The sequence below is a fragment of the Cordyceps fumosorosea genome (genome assembly GCF_001636725.1).
Source record: "Cordyceps fumosorosea ARSEF 2679 chromosome Unknown scaffold_2, whole genome shotgun sequence".
Lineage (NCBI taxonomy): Eukaryota > Fungi > Ascomycota > Sordariomycetes > Hypocreales > Cordycipitaceae > Cordyceps > Cordyceps fumosorosea.
The window spans coordinates 1,026,970-1,051,054 of record NW_017387302.1 but is presented as its reverse complement, the minus strand read 5'-3'; the positions used below and the strand labels follow the sequence as shown (position 1 = coordinate 1,051,054).

Below are 24,085 nucleotides of genomic sequence, written 5' to 3'. Positions count from 1 at the left end.
AAAACATTTGATTAACTCCACATGTTTATTGGTGCAACTTGTGATGCCGCCGTCGTACCTGTTCATGGCCCTCATGTTGGTCAACTCTCAAGCGACCATAGTCGTTCCACGCAGTCCATGCAGTACCGCCACCGGTCCGAGATTAAATTGCCGGCGCAGTTCGTTGCTCAAACTACTCGAATAAAAACTACTCTAAGGCTTTAATAGAACCAAGTTGGACGAGCTAGACGTCTGGCCTGACCCTCGCACTGTCCTACCCATCTCTGCGTAAGGAATTTGCACCGTCGAGTAAAACATAGGACGAACCACCGCGTACCCAGCTACAGAGCACCCACACCGCGATAAAGATCATAATAGAGAAACGCATCATGAATGTAGATAAAAAGTCCCCTTATCAATGCGTTCATTCTGGCTGTCTAGACTATACACGCCTCCGTTGCATCCTCTCATGCCGAACAGCCATCATGCCCCTATGCGTAGGACCAATCTTTCCTTTGCCGTTGCTAATTCGTCTCCCTTCCCGTTCCCATAAACATAGACATTTTTATTCTTCCCTTCCGTTTCGTATTGCTATTGCAGTGCAAGTGAAAACAAAAATACCGACCGCACCACCTCCCGGAAGCAAACAGCCGAGGCCGTCGACGGCAAGCCCAACTCACTTGGGCCTATCCCTAGCTCCTTGTTAAATACACGTAGCCAGTGCTCCACGTTGAATCTGCCTCATATCCTCCTTTGGTGGCTTTTTTGGGAATAAGAAAACGAGCAAAATCAAAAAGAGAGAGAAAAAACCAGTCCATAGAAACAATCGTACACGTTATGCATAGTTGAACAGTCGAGACAATCCATCCGTCTCGCATTTCCGTCCCAGCCCCTGGTCACCTTGGTTCCCGGTGACAAACAAAATACATTTCGCTGCCGACTAAATTGTCGTGCAAGCTTCATATCGTCGAATGCATTCAGCTGCGCCGTGGCGAGACTAGCGCAAGCGCTCGCATTCGTCGCTCCTCTCGGTTCTCGGTCTCGCGGAAGCACATGCCTCCGCGACGTTGGCGGCTACGCCGCTTCTCATCACGGTTTCTACCCCACTAATGGTAGTTGCCACCCCAGCCGCGCTGCTGCTGGTTGGCACCGTAGTAGCCGCCGCTACCGAACCCCTGGTTGCCGTAGGAGCCGTAAGGCGTGTTACCGTGCTGGTTAGCACCAGCACCACCAGCACCCATTCCGTAGGCGCCGCTGCCATGGGCAGCATGGCCCTGCAGGTGGTTAGGGTAGCCGCCGTAGGCACCGCTCATCTGGGAGTTTTGAGGAGGCAAGCCGCTAGCTTGACCACCCGGACCGGTGTTGGTGGCTGACCCAGGGCGAGCGCCGCCGAGAGAGGGGGAGGGTCCGGGGGCACCCTTACCGTCACCAAAAGGCTTCAGATCATCACCGGTCGAGGCACCGGCGCCAGGTTGGTTCTGGCTATTGAACCCTTGAGCCTGCGACTGGAAGGCAGAGCCGCCGCGGGCAAAGCCGTCATGGGAGCCGCCAAAGCCGGCACCACCGAGGCCGGGCTGAGAGCCAGTCTGGCCCGCACCTCCACGGCCATACTCACCCAGGCCAGAGCTGGCGCTGTTATCGCGGTGGGCGTTGGAGGGAGCGAAATTGCCGGGAGAGCTGGCGTGGTCATAAGGCGCATTGGGAGACACGCCATAGGGTTGGCCATACATGCCGCCCTTTCCATACGGACCAAAGTTGCCCTGGCCATATCCAGAGTAATACTGGTGGTAGTATGGGTAGTAGGAGGGGTGGTTGTAGCCAGGGTACTGTTGCCCATGGCCCTGGGGTTGGGAGCCAGGGGTGCCAGCCTGTCCTTGCTGACCGGGCTGAGCCTGCTGGCCCTGAGGAATCTGCTGCTGGGCTTGGGCAGCAGGGTTAGGGGTGGAGTGGCCGCTGTTTTGGTTGTCGGCAGCGACGCCAAAACGAGGCTGGCCGTGTGAGCCTGCGCTTTGAGGATATTGGCTCAAGCTATCGGCCTGAGCAGCGTTGTAGCTGCCAAGAGGTCGCTGTTGTGCATCATGTTGGCCGTGAGAAACCTGCTGCTGACCGTACTGTTGGGTGTAGTAGTTATGATAGGCGCTACGATCCTGCTGGTTGTTGGCCGTGTAGTAGTTGGAGTAATCGGAGGGAGCAGAGCTGAAGGCGCCTTGGGAGGGGGCTTGCGTGGTGGCAGGGAAGCTGTCGAAGGGTGGTTGAGATGCGGGGGTCTGCTGACCAAAGGGATCGATAGGTTTCTGAACGGTGGGATCTTGACCCAAACGACCATACTGTTGGCCGGGGATAGCAGGCTGGGCGGCTATCCCACAATTAGCGAAAACGCCGCCTAAGAAGGGACACATGCAGATTGACTTACGTTGCGTAGGGATTTGGGCAGAAGGTGCAGCACCTAGTAAAATGTTAGAAGAGCAGTGTATGAGGTAGCCGGCGTCGGGACCGAACACATACCAGGAGCAGCGGTCTTGGGGAAGGTATCCGGGACAGCAGAGGGTTGAGCAACAGGAGGAGGCAGTGAAGTACGAGGCTGGGTAACAGGAGAATCGGCAGGGGGCTGGCCGCGAGTCTCCGCGTCCTCACGTTCGCCATCAATATCTTCCTCACTTTCGCCCAGATTGAAAGCGCCAAACTGGACAGCAGCGCGATCAACCTCACGGTTTCCGGGCATGCGGACAGCCTCTTCCTGGTCAAGAACACGGCGCTGGAAGCCGGGCGGGCGGGAAGTTCTGTCCGTGGTGGCCTTGAGAGCGGAAGCTGCGTAGCCACTGATTGGCGCCCGCTGGTGCTGCTGGTGAGCAGCGGATAGAGGAGTAGCGTTGGAACTAATAGGGCTCTGTCGTGGATCCCAAGAGTCAGCGGCAGTGCTTGCGGCGGTGCCAGTCGCAGCTGGCTGGGAGTCGTCAATAACCTGTTCAAGATTTGTCTCTGTGAGATCGTCCTTGGGTGGAGGAAGCGCAGGCTCTTCAATAACCAGGTCGGCGTGGGTAGCAACGGGGGTCGGATTCTCGTCGGTCTTGGCCGTGTCTTCGGCGGCAGGAGCGGGGGCGGGGGCAGGAGTGGGAAGAGCCTGGGGGGCTTCGGCGGGTTCAGCAGCTTCGGCGGGCTTGCTCTTGGGGTGACCTTGCAGAGGAGCAGGCTTGTCAACGGCAGTGGACTGACGAAGCATGCTGGCCCATGTCTTGGCGGCGGCGGCAGCAGGCTGGCTGGCAGGTAATTCAGTAACAGGCTTGGTCTCAACGGGGTCAGCCTTGATCTTTGTCTCGCCCCAAGCAGAGGACTCCTCAGTAGGGACGGACAACTGCTGGTTCTCCTTGCTGCGCGTGGCACCGTTAGTAGAGGGCTGGGCGGTGCGACCACGAGGGGCACCACCACGACCGCCTCTCTCTGTAGCTCGGCCTCGTCCTCGGCCACCTTCGGACACGGTGCGGCCGCCACGAGCGGCGCGGGGAGCAGTCGTCTGTTCGTTCGTGGTACTAGCGGCAGCCGGAGCGTCCTTTGCCTTTGTGCGAGCGGGCTTCTTGGTCTTCGAGACCTCGCCCCATTGAGAAATGGTACCTACGGAGCAGGGTTAGCCACGCGACGGGAGATTTCGAAAAGATTAAGAAAAAACTGGCAGGCGACGCATCCGGTTTGCGTCATTTTTACTGTGCGCGGTTGACAGATAACTGTAGGGTTAAGAGAAGCAAAGTAAACGTACCTTCGGCAATGCGCGTGACAGCCTCGGATTGATCACCGTTTGTCTCTTGGAGGGCAAAAAGGACGTCGGCCTCGGACCAATCTGGGAACATCTCGCGAATGACAGAAGTCTTATCTCCATACAGCTTTCGGAGCTCGCCTAGGTCGGCGTCGTCGTCAAAGGCGGCAGGGGAGTCGCTGTGATCAGGCTTGTCGGAGCCGTTGGGTCTGCGACCGCCGCGACCAGCGAAACCACCGCGACCGCCGCGGCCAGAGCCTCTACCGCGCGAGGCGGAGGACCGTGATGTGACCTCAGACATGAGGGGCGTAGATTGAGAGGATTGGTGTGATGGAGAAGAGGGTAAGCCGGAGCTGGGAAGGCAGAGTTTGGGAGGAACTGAACGTGTGAAAAGGGCAGCGGCCGGTCAGAGGGCCTCTGCAAGCAAACGAGGACAGGCAGCGGTGCGTAAACAAACGACGCCAGCTACCAAGTCCGAATCGACGGAAAATTAGATGGAGGCTGTATCGACAAAAGCGACGCCGATGGGGGTGGTGGTTGCGGTTGTGATTGTTGGTGATAGGAAGAGGATGAAGAAGAGTGGAGGAGGCGAGGAGGGTTTTCGCCAAGGTGCCTGTGCTGTGCTGTGCTGCTGGTTTTGGCGGTGCCGATTTTGGCTGGTCAAGCACGAGCAAGGATGGAAGGGAGCGGAAGGATGTGAAGGTTTGCGCGCCGCCTGCAGGCTCGGTAGGTAGGGCAGCCCTGTATTTTTAGCGGCGATGACAGCACTTTGCGCTTGTACCTCTCTACCAGTTTACTGTATGCAGGTACTTTGCCGACTCACCTTGGCACCTGAAAAGGCAGGTACACGGGGCGATGAATGCACCTAACAGCAGTGGATCGCGCAACGTACTGTACCTCCTCCCAACCTGTATTCGCGGTGCCTTGGGTGAGAGACCAGGGGACCGCCGCTAGATACCTGGGTAGGTACCTAAGGTAGCACATCCACCCAACCCAGGTTACCTTTGTGCTCTCAATAATGTCGTACTGTGCACCGCTGAGTATACATGGAAATTAACTATTTTATGCTTGAAAAAATAGTTGCATCAGTCCCCTGCTTACTCCGAGCTCACAGTCACTTTCTCGCTTCTCGCTGCCTCCCTGTCTGGCTGCTGGGCCACGCTTCTCGGTAGGTACGTACCTTCGTACCCATTCGTCTGCAAACGTTAGTCAAGTAGCCTTGACCTCCTTGCTACCCAGGGCAACGTGAAGTTCCAAGTACCGCTACCTCCCTCCAAGCCCACCCGGCTACCTATGTAGGTATTGTCCTCCCTGTAACCTACTCTCGCAGGAAAGTCTGCGGGAACAAAGCAATCCGGCAAAATACAGACAACCATGATTCAATAAACAAATCCTTACACCACAGTCTCCGCGCCCGCATGCGATTACGTCGCTTTCCCTTGGCACACGAGCAATTCCATGTACTTGATAGGGGCTTGTAGTAGCGACGACACATCGCCAGGGTCCCACCGCGCCAGATTCGGCCTACACATTGGAGTAATAACATGTTATACCCAAACGCTGCTATACGAAAAAATCTATCCGTGCTCGATCCGGCTCACGAATGTCTCGGTACGCTGTCCCGTCCAGGACCTTTCTTTCTTCCCGCACTGCAGCAGCAAAAAGGCTCTCTACAGAGCAACGGCAACTGGTAGCTCTTCTCGGTTAGCGCGTTCTCGGAGCTACTCCCTGTTTTTTTTTGCCCACAGTTCCGCCAAACAGAGCTTTCCCCAGCGAAATCACGTGACTTATGACTTATCGATAGCCAGATCCATCAGATCAACGAAGTGATCTCTCGACGTAGATGACCTGATGGGGGCACCATGCCGTTCATCAACCCACCACCATTGTTTCGATTCTTACAGCAACGACTGTTCTGTTCAATTCGGCCTGCCGATAGGCAGTGTCGCCGACCTGTTTTCCACAAGCTACCGTAGTCCTCGGCGTCATGTTTTCCACAAAACCAGCAAACTCGCTCCGGAAGCTCTTCGCTGGCTACCATGAACCAGCCGGCCTGTCGCCGCAGCAATCGCAAAAGCTGCTAGATGGCCTCAAATCGTCCTTTCGTCTACAACTAGAGCAAGAGTACGGCCAGACAGCTCTCACGAAACTTACGAAAAATACATCCAAGACGCTCAGCAATTCCTCCTCATCCTCCCCCCATCGCGCCGTGCGTCACTCGGCCGCCAACCGCCATCTACGGTCCATCCTCGCCAACCCGCTCTTCTCCTACAACAACAACAGCGTTACCGCCAACTCTACTCTACCTTCGCCGCTTTCCGTGCCCCGGAGCGACCCCTTGGACGACTTTGACCATGCCGTTGCCAAAGGCCTTATGACGCTCAATGCCGCCACCGGCTGCATCATGACCAAGCAAAAACAATTGGACGCCCGAGATCTGCACACGGGGCCCGCCTCCGAGTCGGCCACGGCCCTGCGCGTCGTGCGCTGGCTTCGCTCTACCGGTGCTGAGAATGACCTGGCTTTCCTCGACCACGCGGCCTTTATCAAGGCGCTCACGCCGTTCCTTGTCGTCGAGAGGATGGACGAGATCGCCTGGCAGTGGATCGCTCAGACGATGGAGCAGCGCGGCGACGACGCGGCAGAGGCTACGCGCCTGCGCCGAGCATCCTTCCTGCTCGCGCAGCTCGTCCACGTCAAGAGTCAGCCGCGGCACGGAAACCTCGACGGCGCCATAACCACCATCCTGCGCGCCGAGCAGCTGCTCGCCAAGGATCCGCTGCTCGCCAAGCTCCTCGTCCTGCCCTGGCGCTCCGTCTCGTGGTTGTCCACCGTGGAGTCGTACAGCCACGGCGCGCCGTCAGAGCGCCTCTTCGACGCGCACCTCGACACCGCCAGCCGCTTGCAGCAGCCGCTGTCCGTCGAGACGGCGCACCTCCGCCTCTGCCACCCGACGCATCCGGACCACGCCCCGGCCATGCACTTCTTCCGCGACACCCGGCAGCTGCGCCGCCTCGTCCGCGGCATCACCAGGGAGCAGTTCACGCAGGCCAAGCAGAAGAGCCTCAGCGTCGTGCCCTGGGTCGCGTACCTCGGCTACGACACCGTCAACCATCTAACCACGTCGGGCCTCACCCAGGAGGCGCAGGCGCTGAAGCAAATATTGCAAGATGAGCTGGCAGGTCTCTTTGCGCCACAGGCACAGCCCAGCTAAGCTAGATACCCCGAGCATATTCCATTTTTACTCTCATGATACCCCCCCTCCCGATTATTCTCCAAAAGCCGCACATGATCCGCAACCCATGAAACGGGCATTGCCATATTTACTGTACAATATAACATTCATGACCAAATTTAGCATCAGGATGCTGTTTGTTTTGCATAGGAACAGGATAAGAAGAATTGTTGTTTTTCAATGAAGTAACAGAAAACTTTTCATAAAGCCATTATCAAATCTATAGGGACGGTCACTCCCAATTCTTCTACCAAGCAACCATCTTGCCAGCTACGTGTAACCAAATCCCAACGCTTAGTCAATAGATCATCTCCCATGCAAACGACGATGCTTCTAGAAAATGGCAGTCCAATCACACCGGAGACTAGACCACCCTTCCTCAGTCCGACTCGTCGTCGTCTCCCGCGTCGGAGAATCCGTTAAACGTCTCCTCCATGTCAGATTCGCCCAGCGCCGCCGCCTCGCCTGTCGACGGCCCCGCCGCGGCTCCCTCCTCATCTTCATCATCGTCGTCGCCGCCTTGGTCCTCAATGTCAAAGAGGCCCCAAATGTCCCACCGGTCGCCCTGCGCCTTGCGACTGACGTACTTTGTGAACTTGAGCGTGCCGCTGTCGCGCATCACCAGGGTCAACTTGTTCCAGGCGGCGTTTTGGTGGAATAGGATGTTGTCCTCGTCGTTGCTGGCCTTGTACACGGCGGCGTCCTCCTCCTCGTCGTCGTCGTCGTCGGCCATGTACACTTCCTGGCCGCCGACGTCTTCAGTCTCCTCCTCCTCTTCCTCCTCCGCTTCCGCGGCCTTTGCCTTGCCTTTGCTATTGGTCGCGGCCTTGGCTTTCCCTTTGCCCTTGTCCGTTGGCTTGACTGCTTCCGCCTCTTCTTCCGTCCCGTTCTCCTTGTCGCCCGCCGCATCCTCGCCCCAGCCGGCGCTCGGCGTGATGGACAGGTTCATCTCTAGCCGGGCGGCACCGTCGTGGTTCGTTGCCAGCGTGTAGTCGTGGCCGCGACGGAAGCGACGCGCCAGGATGTCGTGGCTCAGGATGCGGCCGTGAGCGGCCACTGCGAGCCAGTTGCGGAACGCGCGGCTGGGGAACACGCAGTCGAGCAGCTCCGCGATGGGCGACTCCTCGTCTGCTCGCGGCTCGTCGGGGAGGCTGGGGTGCTGATAGAGGTAGCGGTGCTTGTGCGGGGGGCGGGCGACCTTCCAGGGCGTCGTCTCCTCGATGGCTCCGCTCTCGGCGGGCAGGCCGTTGGCCTCCTGCGCCTCGACGTACTTGCGCACGCGCTCCGCGAACTTTTTGGAGAGGAAGTTGTCGAGGGTGATGATGGAGCGCTCGAGGAAGAACTCTGACACTTGCTCGAGAGTATCGGGGGTGAGGTAGGTGGGGGAGATGTACTGGAGCAGGAACGTGAGGTCGGCCTCGTCAAACTCATCCTCGTCCTCGTCATCGTCGCCGGCAGCCTTGAACTCGTCCGCCTTGGTGACGGGCACCACGAGGGCCTGGGGCGCGTCGTACTGGGCCGGGTTGCCCTGCAGCTGCATGAGGCTGCTGTTCTTGGCGTTCTTCTCCTCCTCACCCTGGACGAAGCCGTCCTCGCCGGGCTGGGGGATGTGGAACCAGCCGCTGATGGCCATGCGCACGCGGCCGCCCTCCTTCTCCTGCTGCTCGCGGGTCGCGGCGTGGTAGACCTCCTCGACGTCGTGGAAGCTCTCGCCGGGCTGGACGGCGAAGAAGCTGAGCTGGTTCCAGGCGGGCGGGATGCTGCGTACGACGTCGGGCAGGGGCGTCTTGGCGACGGCGCCGTCGGCGCCCTCCTTCTCCAGCACGGGGAACAGGCGCAGCGCGCCGCCCCATTCGGGCTGCCAGGGCTGGTCCGGGTCAGTCAGGTACAGGATGTAGCTGACGCGACGGCTGCCGATGACGTCGTCGTGGCAGAGCAAGTAGCAGCCTGGGGTGTAAACGTTGATGGCCATGTCAGTCTTGCGGCCGCTCAGGGGCCCGCAGCCCGTGATGTCGGCGACGTAGCCGCGAAAGGCCTCGGAGTAGATTGCGTCGCGCAGTGCAAGCAGCGAGGGCAGCTTAGCGAGCGACTGGTCGTCAAGGCCGTCGAGATTGGCTAAGTCGCCAGACTGGTGGATCTTGTAGATGTCTGTCTCCTTGGGCGTAAACTGAACGTTGCTGCGAACCTCATCGCGGACGGAGCGTAGCAGCTTGTCGTTGACGAGCTCGTGGATGACGGCATGCTTGTAGGGCGACGATTCGGCGTACTCGGACTTGTAGGCATCGAGGACTTTCTTGTCAAACAGGCCCTCGCGAAATCGCTTCTGAGCTTCTTCGGCGCTCAATGCTGAGCGAAGGTTGGTTAGCAAATGCTGCCCTCGGTGTCTCGGCGCATGCAAAGCTTTGCGGCCAAGAGTTGATGTCTTGCTGCTTACAAGCTTTGACTCGCTTGGAGGAGGCGGCCTTTCCTCCGGCAGAGCCATTCGCCTTTCTCTTCATCTTGAGATAAAGAATTTTGACGAGTCGAATTGGTGAGGTGTGTTTGTAAAGAGAAGGTAAAAAATGTCAGGCCATGCAGGGTGCTGGAAGTGACGACTTTTTAATGGGTCTTGCTGGCTGCCTTTGTTTGGCTGGACCCTTGCAGTTGCCTCCCATTGAGGAGAGACGAATTTGTAGGAATTATCAATTAAAAAAGTGAGACGAATATATTAATAGCTCTTGGCTACTCAAAAGTTTAAGAAAAATTATTCATTAGCGTTTTCGCCGTGATGATATATAACAAAACTACTTTTACTACACATGACAGCACAGTTGTCGCTACAAACGATGCAGTGGAAGCATTGTCAAGTAATATCAACCTCATCTTTATTCCGTTGTTTCAAATAATGTTCAAGAATTCTAGTTTTCCATACTAATACGCCGGGTGCCTAAACATATTAGAAAGTACAATTACTGTACCGCTGAATGCATTTAATGCCTCCCCACCAGCGGCTCTAGGGTAGGTATTTTCGTAGAACGGGCTGGAGACAAGTTCGTGTAAGTGGTAGTGGTAGGTAAGGAAGGCGTCAAATTAAATTCACGGTTGTTTTGCATTTAAGACTCCACCGTGTTCAACCTGCATAATCAAGTCGTCGAGGCAGTAATACCAGCACGCCGCGAAATATCCTCTGTCCCAGAGCTCTTCCTCCAATCATACGCATCATCCCCCACGACCTTGGGCCGAGACCCCAGCGCACGGCGCAAAATCCAATCCTTGCTCGTCGTCGCATCCTCCTCGACGCCGTCCTCGAGCGGTGGAATCACAGCGCTCCCCTCCAGCCTCTTCAGCGGCACGTCGTCCTCCGGCCGGCTAAAGTAGACCACCGAGTACCGGGCGTGGTCGCCCTGCGCTCCCGGCGGCGACAGGACGCGGTGGATGTTGGACCGCAGGACGCCATTCGTAAACTTGACCAGCGCGTCGCCAACGTTGATGATGGCGTGGCCGGGAAGGGGCTTGACGTAGGTCCAGGCGGCGCCATCGCCGGGGGGTAGGATTTGAAGCCCGCCGAGGCGGTTGAAGAGGATCGTGAGGCTGCCAAAGTCCGTGTGCTCGCCGAGGGCAATCTGTTTGTCATCCAGGGGTTGCGGCGGTGCCTTGATGAGCCGGACCTGGTCGCCACTCGACACGCCGACTCTGTGCATGGAGGAGAGGGTGTTTGGGGGGAGCTGGAGAAACTCATTGAGCAGTCTGAGCAGCAGGTGGATGATATCCTGGGCGGAGGTCATAAATCCCTTTAAAAACAGTCGTTCCTTCTCAACTACCTGAGGCGCAGGCCATGGCTTTGATGTACCCAGTATATCGTCTCGGCTGATCTGGTCGCTGGTTAGCTCGTTGCTGGGGAGAAGTAGTCGGTCTCATGGATGGAAAGACTTGCATTGTAAAACTCGTTTCTGTCAAGCCTGCCGGTTCTATCCGCAACAGAGCCTCCTAGATGTTTATAGCCAAAGTAGGTCTTTTCTGCCGAAAAGTCGTACTTTTTCTTCTCCTCGAGCGGTAGATCGAACAGGTCTTTGGCCAGGCTAAAGAGACGCTCAGACTCTTGCAGAATGGTGTCACCAGGGCCGTCAAGATGAAGATAGAAGAAACCCAAGTCCCGGCATGCTCCTATAAATCGCTCAACTTCGTCAGGCTGGTGATTTACGAGCTTGAGGAGTGACAGACGAAGCAAAGGTGCAGTCTCGACGTCGGTGGGAAATTCGGGTAGCTGGTCAGCCATCACGACAGACAATTCAAGGGTAGCAGTAGTAAGTGATGATGTGTAGAATATAGACTACAGTTGAACGAGAAAGGAGAAAGAAGGTTGAATTATGTACGGGAGAGCCGGAGTAAATGAAGTAAAATAGACCGGTGGCCTCGGTATCCAAGAGTCTCCCCAAGACTTTTATTATCCCCCCCACCCCCGCATTTACCATAACGGCATAACGGCGGCGGGCGGGATGATCTCTTCGCCCGAAAATGGCGACTTGGTTTATGTAACTCGGCTAATAATTAAGAAAGATTTAGGCGTGTAGTATTAGTTGAATCTTGAGCTGGTGTATAAAGACAATGCTCGGCATATCCGCCTCCGCTTCCGAGTACACCGCGCCCATCATGCTCACGCTCCTCGTCGCCGATGACCACAGACGCTGACTGTTCTGAAGGCCTTTGATTCCTTGTGTCCATGGCATCAAAGGCGCAAGTTTGTCCTGCATTGTCGCATTTATTTGCGGTACCACATACGGGCCTTCCTTGTTTTTCGGATCTTTCGCTTCAGCTGCAGCATCCCGTACATGAGCGCCTCCGCGGTCGGCGGCCAGCCGGGAACGTAGATGTCGGCAGGGACGACACGGTCGCAGCCGCGTACGACGCTGTAGCTGTAATGGTAATACCCGCCGCCTTTGGCGCAGCTTCCCATGCTGACGACCCAGCGAGGCTCGGGCATCTGATCGTAGACCTGGCGCAGCGCCGGCGCCATCTTGTTGGTCAGCGTTCCGGCCACGACCATGACGTCCGACTGCCGCGGCGAAGCTCGGAAGAAGGTGCCCAACCGATCCTGGTCGTACCGTGGCGCCGACAGGTGCATCATCTCCACGGCGCAGCATGCTAGCCCGAACGTCATTGGCCACAGTGAGCTCTCACGTGTCCAGTTTGCAATTGTATCGAGAGTTGTACTGTTATATGCATCAGCTTCATAGTCATCATCAGATATGTCGTGGTGGAAAGTAGAATAAGTACAGCGCATATATTATAGGGCCTGAAGCAGTGTCTGCAGTTGGAAGAGTCGCTTGCTCCCGATGTGAACCGGTGCGTGTGGTCGCATTTGCTCTCCAAATTGCCCTTGTCGTGGAATGGCCGTCGCTTCTGAGTGTTGCATAATCGAGAGACTTCTACATACGTGCTCGGTGCTTGGATTTCTCGAAGGCTCGTAATTCTGAAGGCGCGAATGCCAACCAATGGTCACCGTCGTGCTGATCGGGGTACTTTGGAGGCAGAGAGCAACATGCTGACTGTGATGAAAGTTTTTGGATTTGCAGATTGGACAGTAGCTGGACGACAAAAGCACGTCGCTGCTGGGGATTTGAGTCGAGCAGTAGAGGAACCTGAAGGATATGGCATTGCCTGAACCCGAGACCGTTCCCGAGTCCGACTCTCGACCCCCTCTGGTGATGGGATCATCAGTCAATCCAAATTTGCATTGCAAGGCTAGCGTAACTATCATGACTGGATGATTCCGTCAAAGGTCCCGAAGCACACGAGACGCTGTTCATTGCTGATGTCGCTAGCATCACACCGCCTTGGCAGTTGGTAGATTCACTCAGGTGCCTCTTGGAGGATGCGTCTTCACCAGCCCGCAAGATACCAAAAATTTCGCCCTGCAACCTCTACTATCTCGCAATAAAACGACAGGGTCTTCATTGCGAGTGGATTGTGATGGCGTAAACGGTCCAGAAACTCATGGCTCACTGCCATCGGCCACGTTACAGAGAGCCTCAATTCCGGCGTTTCCGCGCTGATGACGGCATCTTCGATCCATCGTATCAATATGCTTCTCTCTTCAAGGCAAATACGGCCTATGCCAGGGTCCGGGCTCTCTGCCACGTTGAAGCATGCCAGCTCTCTCCGTGATGCTGCCAGCAGGGCATTGTCTGACTGACACGAATCTACAGCCAGCAGCTTTCCCAGTGGACCACGAGAAATTACGTCTTTGTGATTATTGAGAATGTCGCGCATACCACGAATTAGAAGGAACACGTCGAGTAAGCTCGCCAACGTAGGTGTACCGTGCTCAAGGGAGTGAGTGGTAAATGCGCAGAATGAGAGTAGAGATGCTGGTGTAAATGCTGTATGGCATGTCGCGTCAGAGATATCGTGGAGTACTGCGGAAACACCTCTGATGGGCGGTATTTTGATGATTTGATGCATCAAACACTCCGCCCTCGTGGCTCCGCGGAGAGGTGGGCCAGGTGAAAGGCCGATGTCGCAAGGAGCTGGTGCATCAGGAAATCATACTGGCGAGCCAGTTTCGGAAGTTGGACCTGGAGGACATCCTGGCGGTTGCGTGCATTCGGAAAGGTGCTCCATGTCATGGTGTTGTAGTGATGCATATGCTCGACAAACATCCAAGTTGACATGCTGCTGTGCTTCCCCTCCGTGAAAAGAGCCGCTAGATACGGCAAGGGATCCGAGGTCCGTGATGTGACATGTGCGGGTGTGTTAAGAGTACTGTGAGCTGGATTGTAGGCGTTATTGGGTAATCGTGACCTGTGAACTGTGAGGCTGTATGGGATGTCGTGCCTGTAGCAGGCGCTGCAGGGGCTATTTTCGTCACACTGAAGAATTAGGCGCTGATGTACTTTTGGGTGTGGATGAATATGTATGTATGTACCTTAATCTTGCGTTCCTTACATTTCAATGACAACCATTTCGGTATTTGCGATGTCCTAGGCGAGGCATTGCTGCCTAGAATGGATAAGGGACGCCTCTCATGCAGATTTTAGTGAGGCAGTCCTCAGCAGCGTCAACGTCGCTGATAGGTGATCATTTTTCGTGGTGCTGATTTTGAGGGATGGATGTTCTGTCTTTTGAGAACGACAGGGAGATGTTCTTGATAAAAATGGCTGACAAAACTGCGGGATGCTCCGAAAGCGAAACCGAGTCCGAATCCGCATCCGACACCGAATTAGCGCCATCGGACCAACAGCATGGAAGCTCGTTCATTTCAGCATTTTGCTCAGAATATCATACGAATAGTGCCCAAGTTTGAAACTTGTCACCCTATAGATTTGATTATAACGGCATTTATCACATGTTGAAAATACGTCAAAATCACCAGGGTGACCTCTTCCGCTCTGTTTGTGGCAGCCCGTCCAATCAGGCGCGGCGGTTGAGTCTCCACAAACGGCCAAGGCCAGCAGCTTCCTGCGTCACAGCTACCAGGCAAAAGAGGCATCCGCCATCATCAGCTTCGTCATCCCTCCATTGCATTTCATCCCGGACGACAAGAACACAGAGATTGGCGCGACAGGGCCCAGATCGACTTAAACAACCTCCAATCCCTCTGCAGAAGCAGCCACCATGAAGCCCGTCGTCAGCGCCGGCCACGCGTGGTCCTGGTACGTCGAGAGGAGGAGGGCTCCCTCGCCAAGGCCCAGCCTTGAGAGACGCTGCCAGCCATAGCTAACCCGCCTCTAGCACCGTTGTCTCCGTATTCGCCATCGTCATCCTGTCCGTCCTGGCGATCGTGTACCGAAGCGGCCACGAGGAGTTTGTCGGCGGCAACGAGGATCCCACACCCGAGGAGGGCGTCGCCATTTCAGGCACCATCCTGACGGCCGTTTTTGTCTATCTGGTACGTCCTCTCAGCTTTCGCGGCCTACATGATCCTCTTTTTGCATATACTGACTGTTAATCTGTAGGGCTTCTTTGTCTTTTGTGGCTGCCAGGGCATGCTCCACGTGCGGGAGAATCGACGAGGCACCATTGCTCTATAAATAATAGCATCGAGATGGTGAAGGCGGAGATGATGGACGACCGAGGTTCCAGTGTACAAATGCCTGGCGGGATACAATTTTACGGCGTTACTTGGGAGCATAAATGTTCTTTTTTTCTCACCATGCCCTGGGGAGAGGCTCTAACGGATCCGAGCGCTTGCAGCACGCATTGCGTATTGCTTGCTGAGACATAAGGTCGGCTGCGTTTGTTGGTCAATATACAAAACTAGAGAATAGCCCGTCAATAAAGCGCGCTCGCCTCATGGGTATGGTCTTGTTTAGATTCATGAATGGTGAGGCAGGCATGGAGCTGTGAGAACTAATTAGCTACGGACGGCGTCAAGGACAGGAACACGATTGCCCCAGAGGGGCCGCGAGAGCTTGCTCCCAGAGTCGAATTTGGATTTATCGTGCAGTATTCGTGGGTGCTATATCACTTGCACCTGATCCGATGATAGGCTGGGAACGAGTCATAGTCAAAAAGGATTCCCCATTTTGCTCAGTTTTCTTTTTGTACTTCTTCTACTCTATAGCAACTCGTGGGGGTATCAATGATTTAACATCTAAGGAATCTGCCCTGGCCGTGTCATGTCTAACCTGGTCATGATGGTATCCGGGACCTGAAAAGGCCTCTCCTGCGGGACAAGGCCGCGCTCAACAAGGACCTGCAGCGACAGGTCAGGATCCTCATCAAGTGCGCGCTTGAGGCTCCGAGCCGTCTCGGTAACATCCTCGATGGACACGATCCACTCGCGGGCCCAAAGTGTGCTCAGGGTGCCGGGGATGCCAATCTGGATGCTGCGGTAGGGTAGGCGGCGGAGGGCGGGGTCGCGCTCCGGGTCCCACTGGACGCGGACCTCGGCGGCACGATCACGGGCCGGGCCGGCATTGGCATCGGCGCCGGCGCCGCCGTGGGAGAGCACGCCGCGCTGGAGGAGGGCGAGAAAGTCGGCGTGCTTCATGCGCAGGGCGAGGATGCGGGCCTGGCGCGCGTCCTTGTAAGAGTAGCCGGCGCGGTACATGATCCACGCCCAGCTGGGCTTGACCCACGTCATGCGGCCGGGGCGGAAGTCGGGCGAGGCGTCGAGGCGCTGCGCGGCGACGGCGGCTATGGCAATGGCGGGGGAGTAGGCCTGGTAGACGGTAATGGTCTCTTCGTCGTAGAGGGCCCTGATTTGGCGGTAGGGGACTGCAGTGGTGGAAGGTATTGTAGGAGCGGCTTCAGACATGTTGACGCTGGTTGGAGGGATCCTATCGTGGGAATGCATATTGTTTTGGGCGTATGTTTGGAAAGACTACATTCTTTTCAAGACGTTGAAGTGTATTTTTATAAAAGTCGGCCCATGTAGGCAGCATCTCATGACTGTGCGGCTGAAGGCCGAGCCGGCGTGTGAGCCATACCAATGTGCTCGACGATGCAGGATGTGGATAGGTAACTCGGCGCTGACGCGAGCCGTTTTCGAGTTACCAGCGGTAAATGAGTCAGCCGTCCAAAGGAGTTCATCACGATTGAAGAGATGAAAACGAGGAGGGGAACTTGTTCTTTCATACAACAGTTTTGACTTTTTCATATATATGCAAGAAAAAGATCCTCTTACTTGTGTTCATACATGGTCGTCTCGTCCTGAGCAGTTTATTACAGGGGCCTTGTACATAGCTAAACCGTCAAAGCGTCCACTGAAACCACTATAATGACCTGGAAGATGCATTAATGTATGTACCTTAGCAAACTTGGCTGGCGCGCTTTCCAGTCCTCTTACAGACATACATAGTACATACATACATAGCTACATATACTAACATTATATAGATGCCTGGAGCGTGCTTTTATTGACTTCTCTGTACACCTATAAAACTTGAAATTATGCTAAGAAAAGACACACTTTCAAAACGTAAAACAGCGCCAGTCCAGACACCTTCTGTCCCAGATTTTAGCCAAGCGCCTCGTCAGCTAAGCCGCGCGCCGCCTACGTAAGGCGAAGCCAAAACCCCCGCCCACTAAGTTAGTAACCAGCAGCCAGCCAGCCTGCTTCCTGCTGAACAAGGCAGGCAGGCTCCCGTTACATCTCCAAGCCGCATCGATCCTCCACGACACTTCTTCCCAACACTACGGCTTGTGCCTCTCAGGCAGTTGTGCGACAGCTCGGTGCTCTGCAACTCCCACCACATAAACGTCTCTGCAGCCTGTTGAATGAAACGTCCGCCTAGCCAAGTCTAAGATCCTCAACAAGTGTGCCGCGCCTCGAGCTACCCGGGCTCTCTCCTCCATCACGAGCCGCACCCCTCGCCGCCCCGACTGTCCTCAACCGACCGATCCGGAAACACCAGACAAACGGCCCGTCCTCTGATCAGGGGATGACTGCCCCGGAGCAGCCCGCTGGGAGACCAGAGTCACCATCCCAGTCTCCCAGCGAGCCCGTGACCCAGGAGCCTTCCACCACCCATGTTGAGCCCAAGGCAGCCGATGCCGCTCCGCCTGCAGACGATTCCATAGCCAAGGATGCACCGTCAGCCTCGCATACACCCAAGGTGGCCGAGAAACAACTCTCACCGACCGAATATACGCCTTCCGACACCGCACACGTGGCCGAGCCTACATCCGAAACGCCAGCCCCGACTACACCGCCTGCGCAGACAGGCTCGAAAATGTCACAGCAGCTTGCCGCCGCCGCCGCTACCGTTACGAAGCAAAGAGATGATGTCACTGCCGACGCACGCGAGGACGGCGACAGCATGTCTGCGTCAGCCATCACCATCAGGCCGGCCAAAAGCCACGATGCCGATGCTTCCTCCCAGTACCTTGCCCCAGAGCCTTCGAGCTATGTCGACCCTACGCCGGCCACGCCCATGACCTCCCAACCGACATCGCGGTCGCCCTCCAATGCCGCAAGGTCCCATCGCTCCGCATCTGCCTCGCCAAGCCAGCCAGGCGCTGACGGCGAAGACAAGAGGTATTCCAGCGAGGAGGAGCATGACGGCGGGTCCCGATCTGAGATTCAGAGCATCATGGAACAGTTCAGCGAGCATGGAGGCGGGCCCGACGCCGACGAGGTCATGAGCCCGAGACTCGAGATTACCTCGCCCATGTTTGGGGGTCCTGCGCAGCACCCACCGAGAAAGTCGAGCCTCGAGCCGCTTTCCACCAAAATTACGACGCCCCAGATACCGGACTCGGATGCGCCGGGCGCTACCATATCGGCGTCGACCAAGGACCAAGAGGCTGTCGACGAGCAAGGCCCGCCAGTACCTCCAAAAGACGGATCGTTTGGCACGCCGCCGAGGAAAAAGGAAGCCCGGGGTTCGACCAGCCTTACTTCGCCAACATCCCCGCAGTTGTCCATGCACCGCCCGCCCCCTCCCGAGCCCGAACCCGAACCAGCGCTGCCGTTTGACTTTTACAGGTTCCTCGAGCAGCTACGCAACAAAAGGGCCGATCCCGTCGCACGCTATCTCAAGTCCTTCTTGAACGAATTCTCCAAACGCCAGTGGATGGTCCACGAGCAGGTGAAAATCATTAGCGACTTTTTGGCCTTTATCGCCAACAAGATGATGCTCTGCGAGGTCTGGCGCGACGTCTCGGACGCAGAGTTTGACAATGCGCGCGAGGGCATGGAGAAGCTCGTCATGAACCGGCTGTACTCGCAAACCTTTTCGCCCGCCATCCCGCCACCCAAGCCCGTGCCTGGCGCGCGGCCCAAGAAGCGCGGCGGCGAGGTGCCGCTCGGGTCGGGTCGGCGTGGCCAGCACCAAGAGGACGTGGAGCGGGACGACATTGTCTCGCAAAAGATTAATATTTACGGCTGGATTAAGCCCGAGCACCTGGACATCCCCGCCATTGAAGAGAGTGGACGAAAGTTCCTAAAGTTGGCGCAGCAAGGTTCGCCTGACCCGTTTCCGTGGTGCGGCGCAAGCTAACCCGTGCAGAGTTGTTAAAAATCAAGTCATATCGTGCTCCACGAGACAAGATAATTTGCGTTTTGAATTGCTGCAAAGTCATTTTTGGTGCGTTCTCCTCTCTCTACTATGCAAACCATACTGATACCTCCAGGCCTTCTGAAACATAACAAATCCGACTCATCGGCAGACTCGTTCATGCCTCTACTTATATATGTCGTTCTACAATCGAACCCCGAACATTTAGTATCTAATGTACAATACATTTTGCGATTCCGCAACCAAGATCGCCTCGGTGGCGAGGCTGGTTACTACCTATCATCTTTGGTAAGGTCTTCACCTTTTGTGCATCAACCACGGCGCGCAGTGCTGACCGTGTTTGCAGATGGGCGCGGTACAGTTTGTTGAAAACATGGACCGCACCTCACTCACCATTAGCGACGATGAATTCGAACAGAGCGTTGAGGCTGCCGTCTCCGCCATTGCCGAGCGCAACCAGGCGCTCTCTCCCACCATCCGGCAGCAGGCCACCTTCTCCGTGAAGCCGGGCTGGAGCGACGGCGCTGTCGACGGCGCTGTCGGTGGCGCCAGCGCCTCCTCTCCGCCGTCAAGTACGAGGCCCAGCTACGACGGCGAGGCGGAGTCGAGCGAAGGCGCAGCCATCTCCGGCCTACTACGCACCTTTCAGCGGCCGCTGACCACCATTGGCCGGATGTTCTCCGACGAGCCCGCCACGTCGGTCCCCTCGTCCTCCTCGCGCCCCCATCATCACCCGCCGCCGCGGTCCTCGCAAGACGGCGGCTCGCTGCCTCGACCCAGCACGGAGGAACCCCCCGTCCGCCCGTCCGTCCGTCCGCAGACCCAGAAGCAGCTGGCGCCGCCGGCGCACACCCTCTCGGCGGAGGAGGCCGCCGCGCGCCAGGCGAGCGCCGAGACGGCCGAGGCGCAGCGCCTACAGCGCGCCGAGCACGCCAACGTCGTTGAGACTCTAGCCGGGATGTTCCCCGACCTGGATAAGGACGTCATCAGCGATGTCGTGTACGAGAAGGAGGGAAGGTGAGTTTTGTCGTTATTCCCCACGGAGCCTGGCGCAAGCATGCACTAACATTGTAACTTCTTTCAAACAGAGTCGGCTTGGCGGTTGACGCATGTCTGGCCTTATCCAGCTAGGCATTTTCTTTCTTTATATGTTAAATCATTTGCATGGAGGCAAGCCGTTGATAAACCAGTCCGTGTTTATTCTCCCGACATTTGTCTCTCTTCCACCGACTCGGAATATTATCCCCATTTTTATCGTAATTGTACATGGCATGTACAGAAGAAACAAGTGACATGTCATGAACTATTGCCCGCGTCTCTCTAAAGCTATGCTTCTCCGCTCCCCGCGTCCCTCCGCGGTTAACGACGTGCTCCTTGCTCGGCCTCAGTGAAGTAGCACAGTTTTTTGCATGTACATGCGTCGCAGCTGTTCCATCGATCACACCACGAAAGTAAACAGTTTTAAGAGTATTTATTGCTATGCTCCATATACTGAAAAAAAAAACATTTTTCTTGCTTTTATCCTGTGAGTAAATCCACGCTAGAGCAACGAGGTCTTTCGTAAAAAATGTCAAATGTGCAAATTAAAGGAATGACTAGATGTCGCTCTCTGTCCTTGCAATCCCCAGCTAAGACCAAAATCCAATCCAGTCTTTCTATTGTGCAAAGATACCAAAGCCAAAGATGCGATTATACTTCCCCCTCCGAAAAAACGACAAGAAAAAGAAAAAAGGGCGCACCTAACCCAACCAGATCGCCCATAATATAAGAGATCGGAGGAATCAAGAATCGTCATCTTTCAAAACAAGGTACAGACGGAAATTCGGTGATCATACAGTTGCTTTCACTCGGGTCGGTTTCAATGTAGGTCGATATATACAGGCGCGAAATGGCGGGTGGTGGATGTTGATATATACAGCGTGGTTAAGGAGTGGCAAATGGTAAAATGGGCGGGGGTATTGGTGCGTCCGAGTCTCACAAGCGATAGTAGCCCGGCTGTGACTGAGGTAGACCGCGGTAACTACGGCTGCCCCGATCAGGAAGCGAGTTCTGGCGGGCAGGATCGAAGGTTCCGGGTTCGCCGCGCGTCAGATCTCTCGTTGGTTCATCGCGGTAGGGCTTGGTATTGTCTGCTTGACGTTCATACTGTGAGTATGGGTTGGGAGGTTGGCTGTGGGCAACAGTGGGTTGTCTTTTGTCCATTTCCATAGCTGAGGCCGAATAGAATGACTTCTCACTTCCCGGTCGGATAAGAAGGGAGTTGTGAGCATCCAGAGGCGTCAAAGTATCGAGCTCGCGATTTCGTTTTTCTGCACGTGTCAGCTGTGTTAGTTCCGGGGGGGGGGGTTGAGATTTACCCATTTCCTTTCTGCGCAAACGGTGTGGGTTGGCGGTGACGCAGGCTTGGATAGCATTCCAGGCGACGAGGATAGCAAGAACACCGGTAAGAGTGGCCTGAACAGCAATCAAGACAACGCCTGTGACGGTCTTGGTCGTCTGAGCGATGCCGAGCTCTTCGACAAAAATGAGAATACAACCAATGGAAAGCACGCGGATTGTTTGAATCGTGATCATGAGCACGTTACCGGCTCGGCGCTCGTAAGGACGACTCCAGAGAAGTAGGATAAGCATGCACGCCTCAATGACAAGTTGTGCGATAGTCTGCTGCATGCCGTGGCCGTCTCCAGCAGCAATGCAAGCGCCCTTAGCGAACATATAGACAATAGCAGGGACAAAAAGCCACCAATAGTTCTTGCGGTATGCGTCGTAGAAGAGCGAATACTTGGTCCAGAGCTCCTTGTTTTCGTATAGAGCGTTGACGTCCCCTTCCGCAGCCTTGAGCTTCTGCACGGTGGAGTAGATCTTCCAGGTAAAGAAGGCAAGAACGCCGGTGAAGAGAGCGAGAGAAACACCAGCAAGAGTTTTGGCAGCCCAGGAAGAATCGGCGCGAGAGAACTGGAAGATGCAGTAGAGAACCCAGATTCCGTAGAGAATCATGATCAAGTTGGTGATAGTTCGAGCAATAGAGCCCCAGTAGTGCTGGCGAAATCCCTTGAGTGACTCAGGGAAGGTACCCCAAATAGCCCATGCCTCGAGGATGACCTTTACCAGCAGGATGACGACAACAATACTAGCAATGATGATGGCGACGATGAGGAGAGCCGTCATGAAGATGTCAGACTTGGGAACAGACACCGTGCGGGCAAAGGCTTCGATGCCCTGGACCTTCTGCTCAAACGTGTTGCTGGGGCGGTCGTCGGTGCCGTTCACGGAAGTCTCAATATCGCGAATTGCAATTGCCATAGCAGCCCCAACAGCGCGCTTGAGGTTAAGAGGGCCGCCTTTGCCAGCCGTGACATTAGCAATGTAGTCGACATCGTCGTTGGTGAGATTGCCTCCAGTCTTGGCACGGAAGTCGTCAATTGCCCTTAGCATGCCTGACCAGGGAACCAAGCCGACGGAGAAGGCAAAGTTCTTTGTAAAGCTCTGGTAGACGGGAGGATAGTTGACGGAGAGCATGCCGTTCATAGCCATTCCTTGAAACCAGCCAACAACCTCGGTAAAACTTGGACTAACGGTCCCTGTTCCAGCAGATGCGCCGCCGCCAACAGCTGCACCAGCAGCAGAAACGCCGCTGGCGATGAGGGCAACACCAGCAACACCAGCGGCAACGTAGGAGACGGCTGGAACGTTGACTGTCTTGCCGTTGGTGACGGATGATTGGATGCAGGCAACCTCTTTCTTGGTATCGGCAGCCTGGAGCTCCAGTTTGGCATTGGCGGCGATATCGGGAACCTGGAAAGCAATGGCGGGGACCATGCTGGCAAATTGGGCGGGAATCTGTTGGGAGCCACGAGCGGCGAAGTTGCCGGCTGGGACCGGACAGAGCTGTTGAACAAAACTCGAGGCGTCACATGGATTGAAGGAACGCTCGTAGATCTGGTTTCCGTAGGCGGTGACGCTGAGATGGGCGGTGACGTTCTGCTGCTTGGTACTGGTGCCGGCGACATCAAACACGACAGTCTTATCAGCGTTGTTGTACGTAATGTCAAGCTTTTCCACTTTGATGGAGGCATCAGAACCGCAGTCGCTGAATCCAGAGGTTGTGAGAACGTCGGCGGCCATGCCGCCAGTGGCGATGAGGGCGGTAGCAAAGAGAGAAGACCATGACATCGATCGTGGTGCCATGATGGAATAAATCGGCAAAGTCGAACAAGCGGCTAATAATAAATAGTTGTCGAGCAAGGCGAGTTAAGTCGAGTGCGAAACGAGAGACGATCGATGGCGTCCAGGCCTTCGATAATACGGCAAGCAAACACTAGGCGGAGACGAGAGTACAAATGTAAGGACGATAAAGAATGAATACCGCCGGGGTATCCAAACAAGGTGCCCCGAGCAGATAGAAAGACAAGTGCTCGGAGACCAGAAAAGAAACGCAGCAAAGGACGTGGGACAAGATGGGCGGCGACCAGGTGACGAGGAAGCCGCAGTGTAATCCTCTGTGTTAAAGGCGAATTATTCGACGAGTCGGACAGGATTCTTCGCTCGTCGAGAAAACATTGAGCGAAGCAGCGGGAAAAGATTGAATAGGTCGGTAGAATCGAGAGCAGCCTCGCTTGCAGTCGGCGAGGGGAGAAGACGTGCGTGGGCAGGGAGAGAGGCACGAAAGAGCAGAGTCGTGGTTAAGCGCCAGGAGTAACCAGGGAGCGGGTGGGCAGACAAGGAGACTACCAAACTAGGGCGTTTGGTTGCGTAGCTCGGGTATTGTTCCTGGAACAGCAGTTCTCGAATCGTGGCGGAGGGAGTCGGTGGACCACAAAAAAGGAAGAAAGAGGTCGAGTCGAGAGTCTGGACAGGATTCGTGGAGAGCGAATGGCTGGAGAACCTCGTGTTGAGTGGAATGGGGGTGAAACGACCTAAGGACTGGGATCGGCCGAACCACCACGCGTGGGTTTTTTTTCTTGTGTTGGAGGGGTGATTAAAAAGGATAAACGAGTGACTGGTCAATGAATGACGGGAATGTATGAAATAAACAGGTTGAGGAGAGAAGGATGAAGAGGGACAAGCTGAGATGTCGATGGTGGTGACGGTGGAATTACAGGATGGTTGACCATGGGAAAGGGGAGGGGTCTGGCGTCCGGTACAGGTACATAAAGTGACGTGGGAACAAGGTGCAAACGC

At 55.7% G+C, this 24,085-nt stretch overlaps 9 protein-coding genes across 9 annotated transcripts; 3 read left to right on the top strand and 6 right to left on the bottom strand.

The window, feature by feature from the left end:
* Positions 1-1,085: 1,085 nt before the first annotated feature.
* ISF_01480 (UBA-like protein) lies at positions 1,086-4,028 on the bottom strand (the record flags this gene model as incomplete). The annotated part of the gene is made up of 4 exons (XM_018845087.1): positions 1,086-2,335; positions 2,393-2,425; positions 2,485-3,588; positions 3,731-4,028. The coding sequence occupies 4 exons, from the start codon at positions 4,026-4,028 to the stop codon at positions 1,086-1,088; spliced, it is 2,685 nt and encodes an 894-aa protein (XP_018707853.1).
* A 1,686-nt stretch (positions 4,029-5,714) lies between these two features.
* Positions 5,715-6,941, top strand: ISF_01479 (hypothetical protein; the record flags this gene model as incomplete). The annotated part of the gene is made up of 1 exon (XM_018845086.1): positions 5,715-6,941. One exon carries the CDS (start codon positions 5,715-5,717, stop codon positions 6,939-6,941), a length of 1,227 nt encoding a protein of 408 aa, XP_018707852.1.
* Positions 6,942-7,341: 400 nt separating this feature from the next.
* ISF_01478 (Oxoglutarate/iron-dependent oxygenase degradation domain protein) lies at positions 7,342-9,460 on the bottom strand (the record flags this gene model as incomplete). The annotated part of the gene is made up of 2 exons (XM_018845085.1): positions 7,342-9,308; positions 9,397-9,460. 2 exons carry the CDS (start codon positions 9,458-9,460, stop codon positions 7,342-7,344), a joined length of 2,031 nt encoding a protein of 676 aa, XP_018707851.1.
* Positions 9,461-10,084: 624 nt separating this feature from the next.
* Positions 10,085-11,217, bottom strand: ISF_01477 (oxidoreductase; the record flags this gene model as incomplete). Its single annotated transcript, XM_018845084.1, has 2 exons — positions 10,085-10,835; positions 10,886-11,217. The coding sequence occupies 2 exons, from the start codon at positions 11,215-11,217 to the stop codon at positions 10,085-10,087; spliced, it is 1,083 nt and encodes a 360-aa protein (XP_018707850.1).
* A 283-nt stretch (positions 11,218-11,500) lies between these two features.
* Positions 11,501-12,099, bottom strand: ISF_01476 ([NiFe]-hydrogenase-3-type complex, small subunit/NADH:quinone oxidoreductase, subunit NuoB; the record flags this gene model as incomplete). The annotated part of the gene is made up of 2 exons (XM_018845083.1): positions 11,501-11,643; positions 11,721-12,099. 2 exons carry the CDS (start codon positions 12,097-12,099, stop codon positions 11,501-11,503), a joined length of 522 nt encoding a protein of 173 aa, XP_018707849.1.
* Positions 12,100-14,555: 2,456 nt separating this feature from the next.
* ISF_01475 (hypothetical protein) lies at positions 14,556-14,971 on the top strand (the record flags this gene model as incomplete). The annotated part of the gene is made up of 3 exons (XM_018845082.1): positions 14,556-14,593; positions 14,673-14,829; positions 14,897-14,971. 3 exons carry the CDS (start codon positions 14,556-14,558, stop codon positions 14,969-14,971), a joined length of 270 nt encoding a protein of 89 aa, XP_018707848.1.
* A 563-nt stretch (positions 14,972-15,534) lies between these two features.
* On the bottom strand, positions 15,535-16,200 carry ISF_01474 (ATP-dependent RNA helicase DHX8; the record flags this gene model as incomplete). Its single annotated transcript, XM_018845081.1, has 1 exon — positions 15,535-16,200. The coding sequence occupies one exon, from the start codon at positions 16,198-16,200 to the stop codon at positions 15,535-15,537; it is 666 nt and encodes a 221-aa protein (XP_018707847.1).
* A 1,126-nt stretch (positions 16,201-17,326) lies between these two features.
* Positions 17,327-20,035, top strand: ISF_01473 (guanine nucleotide exchange factor Vps9; the record flags this gene model as incomplete). Its single annotated transcript, XM_018845080.1, has 4 exons — positions 17,327-18,848; positions 19,020-19,192; positions 19,251-19,921; positions 19,993-20,035. The coding sequence occupies 4 exons, from the start codon at positions 17,327-17,329 to the stop codon at positions 20,033-20,035; spliced, it is 2,409 nt and encodes an 802-aa protein (XP_018707846.1).
* Positions 20,036-20,878: 843 nt separating this feature from the next.
* ISF_01472 (DUF907 domain protein) lies at positions 20,879-23,092 on the bottom strand (the record flags this gene model as incomplete). The annotated part of the gene is made up of 1 exon (XM_018845079.1): positions 20,879-23,092. One exon carries the CDS (start codon positions 23,090-23,092, stop codon positions 20,879-20,881), a length of 2,214 nt encoding a protein of 737 aa, XP_018707845.1.
* Positions 23,093-24,085: the final 993 nt, after the last annotated feature.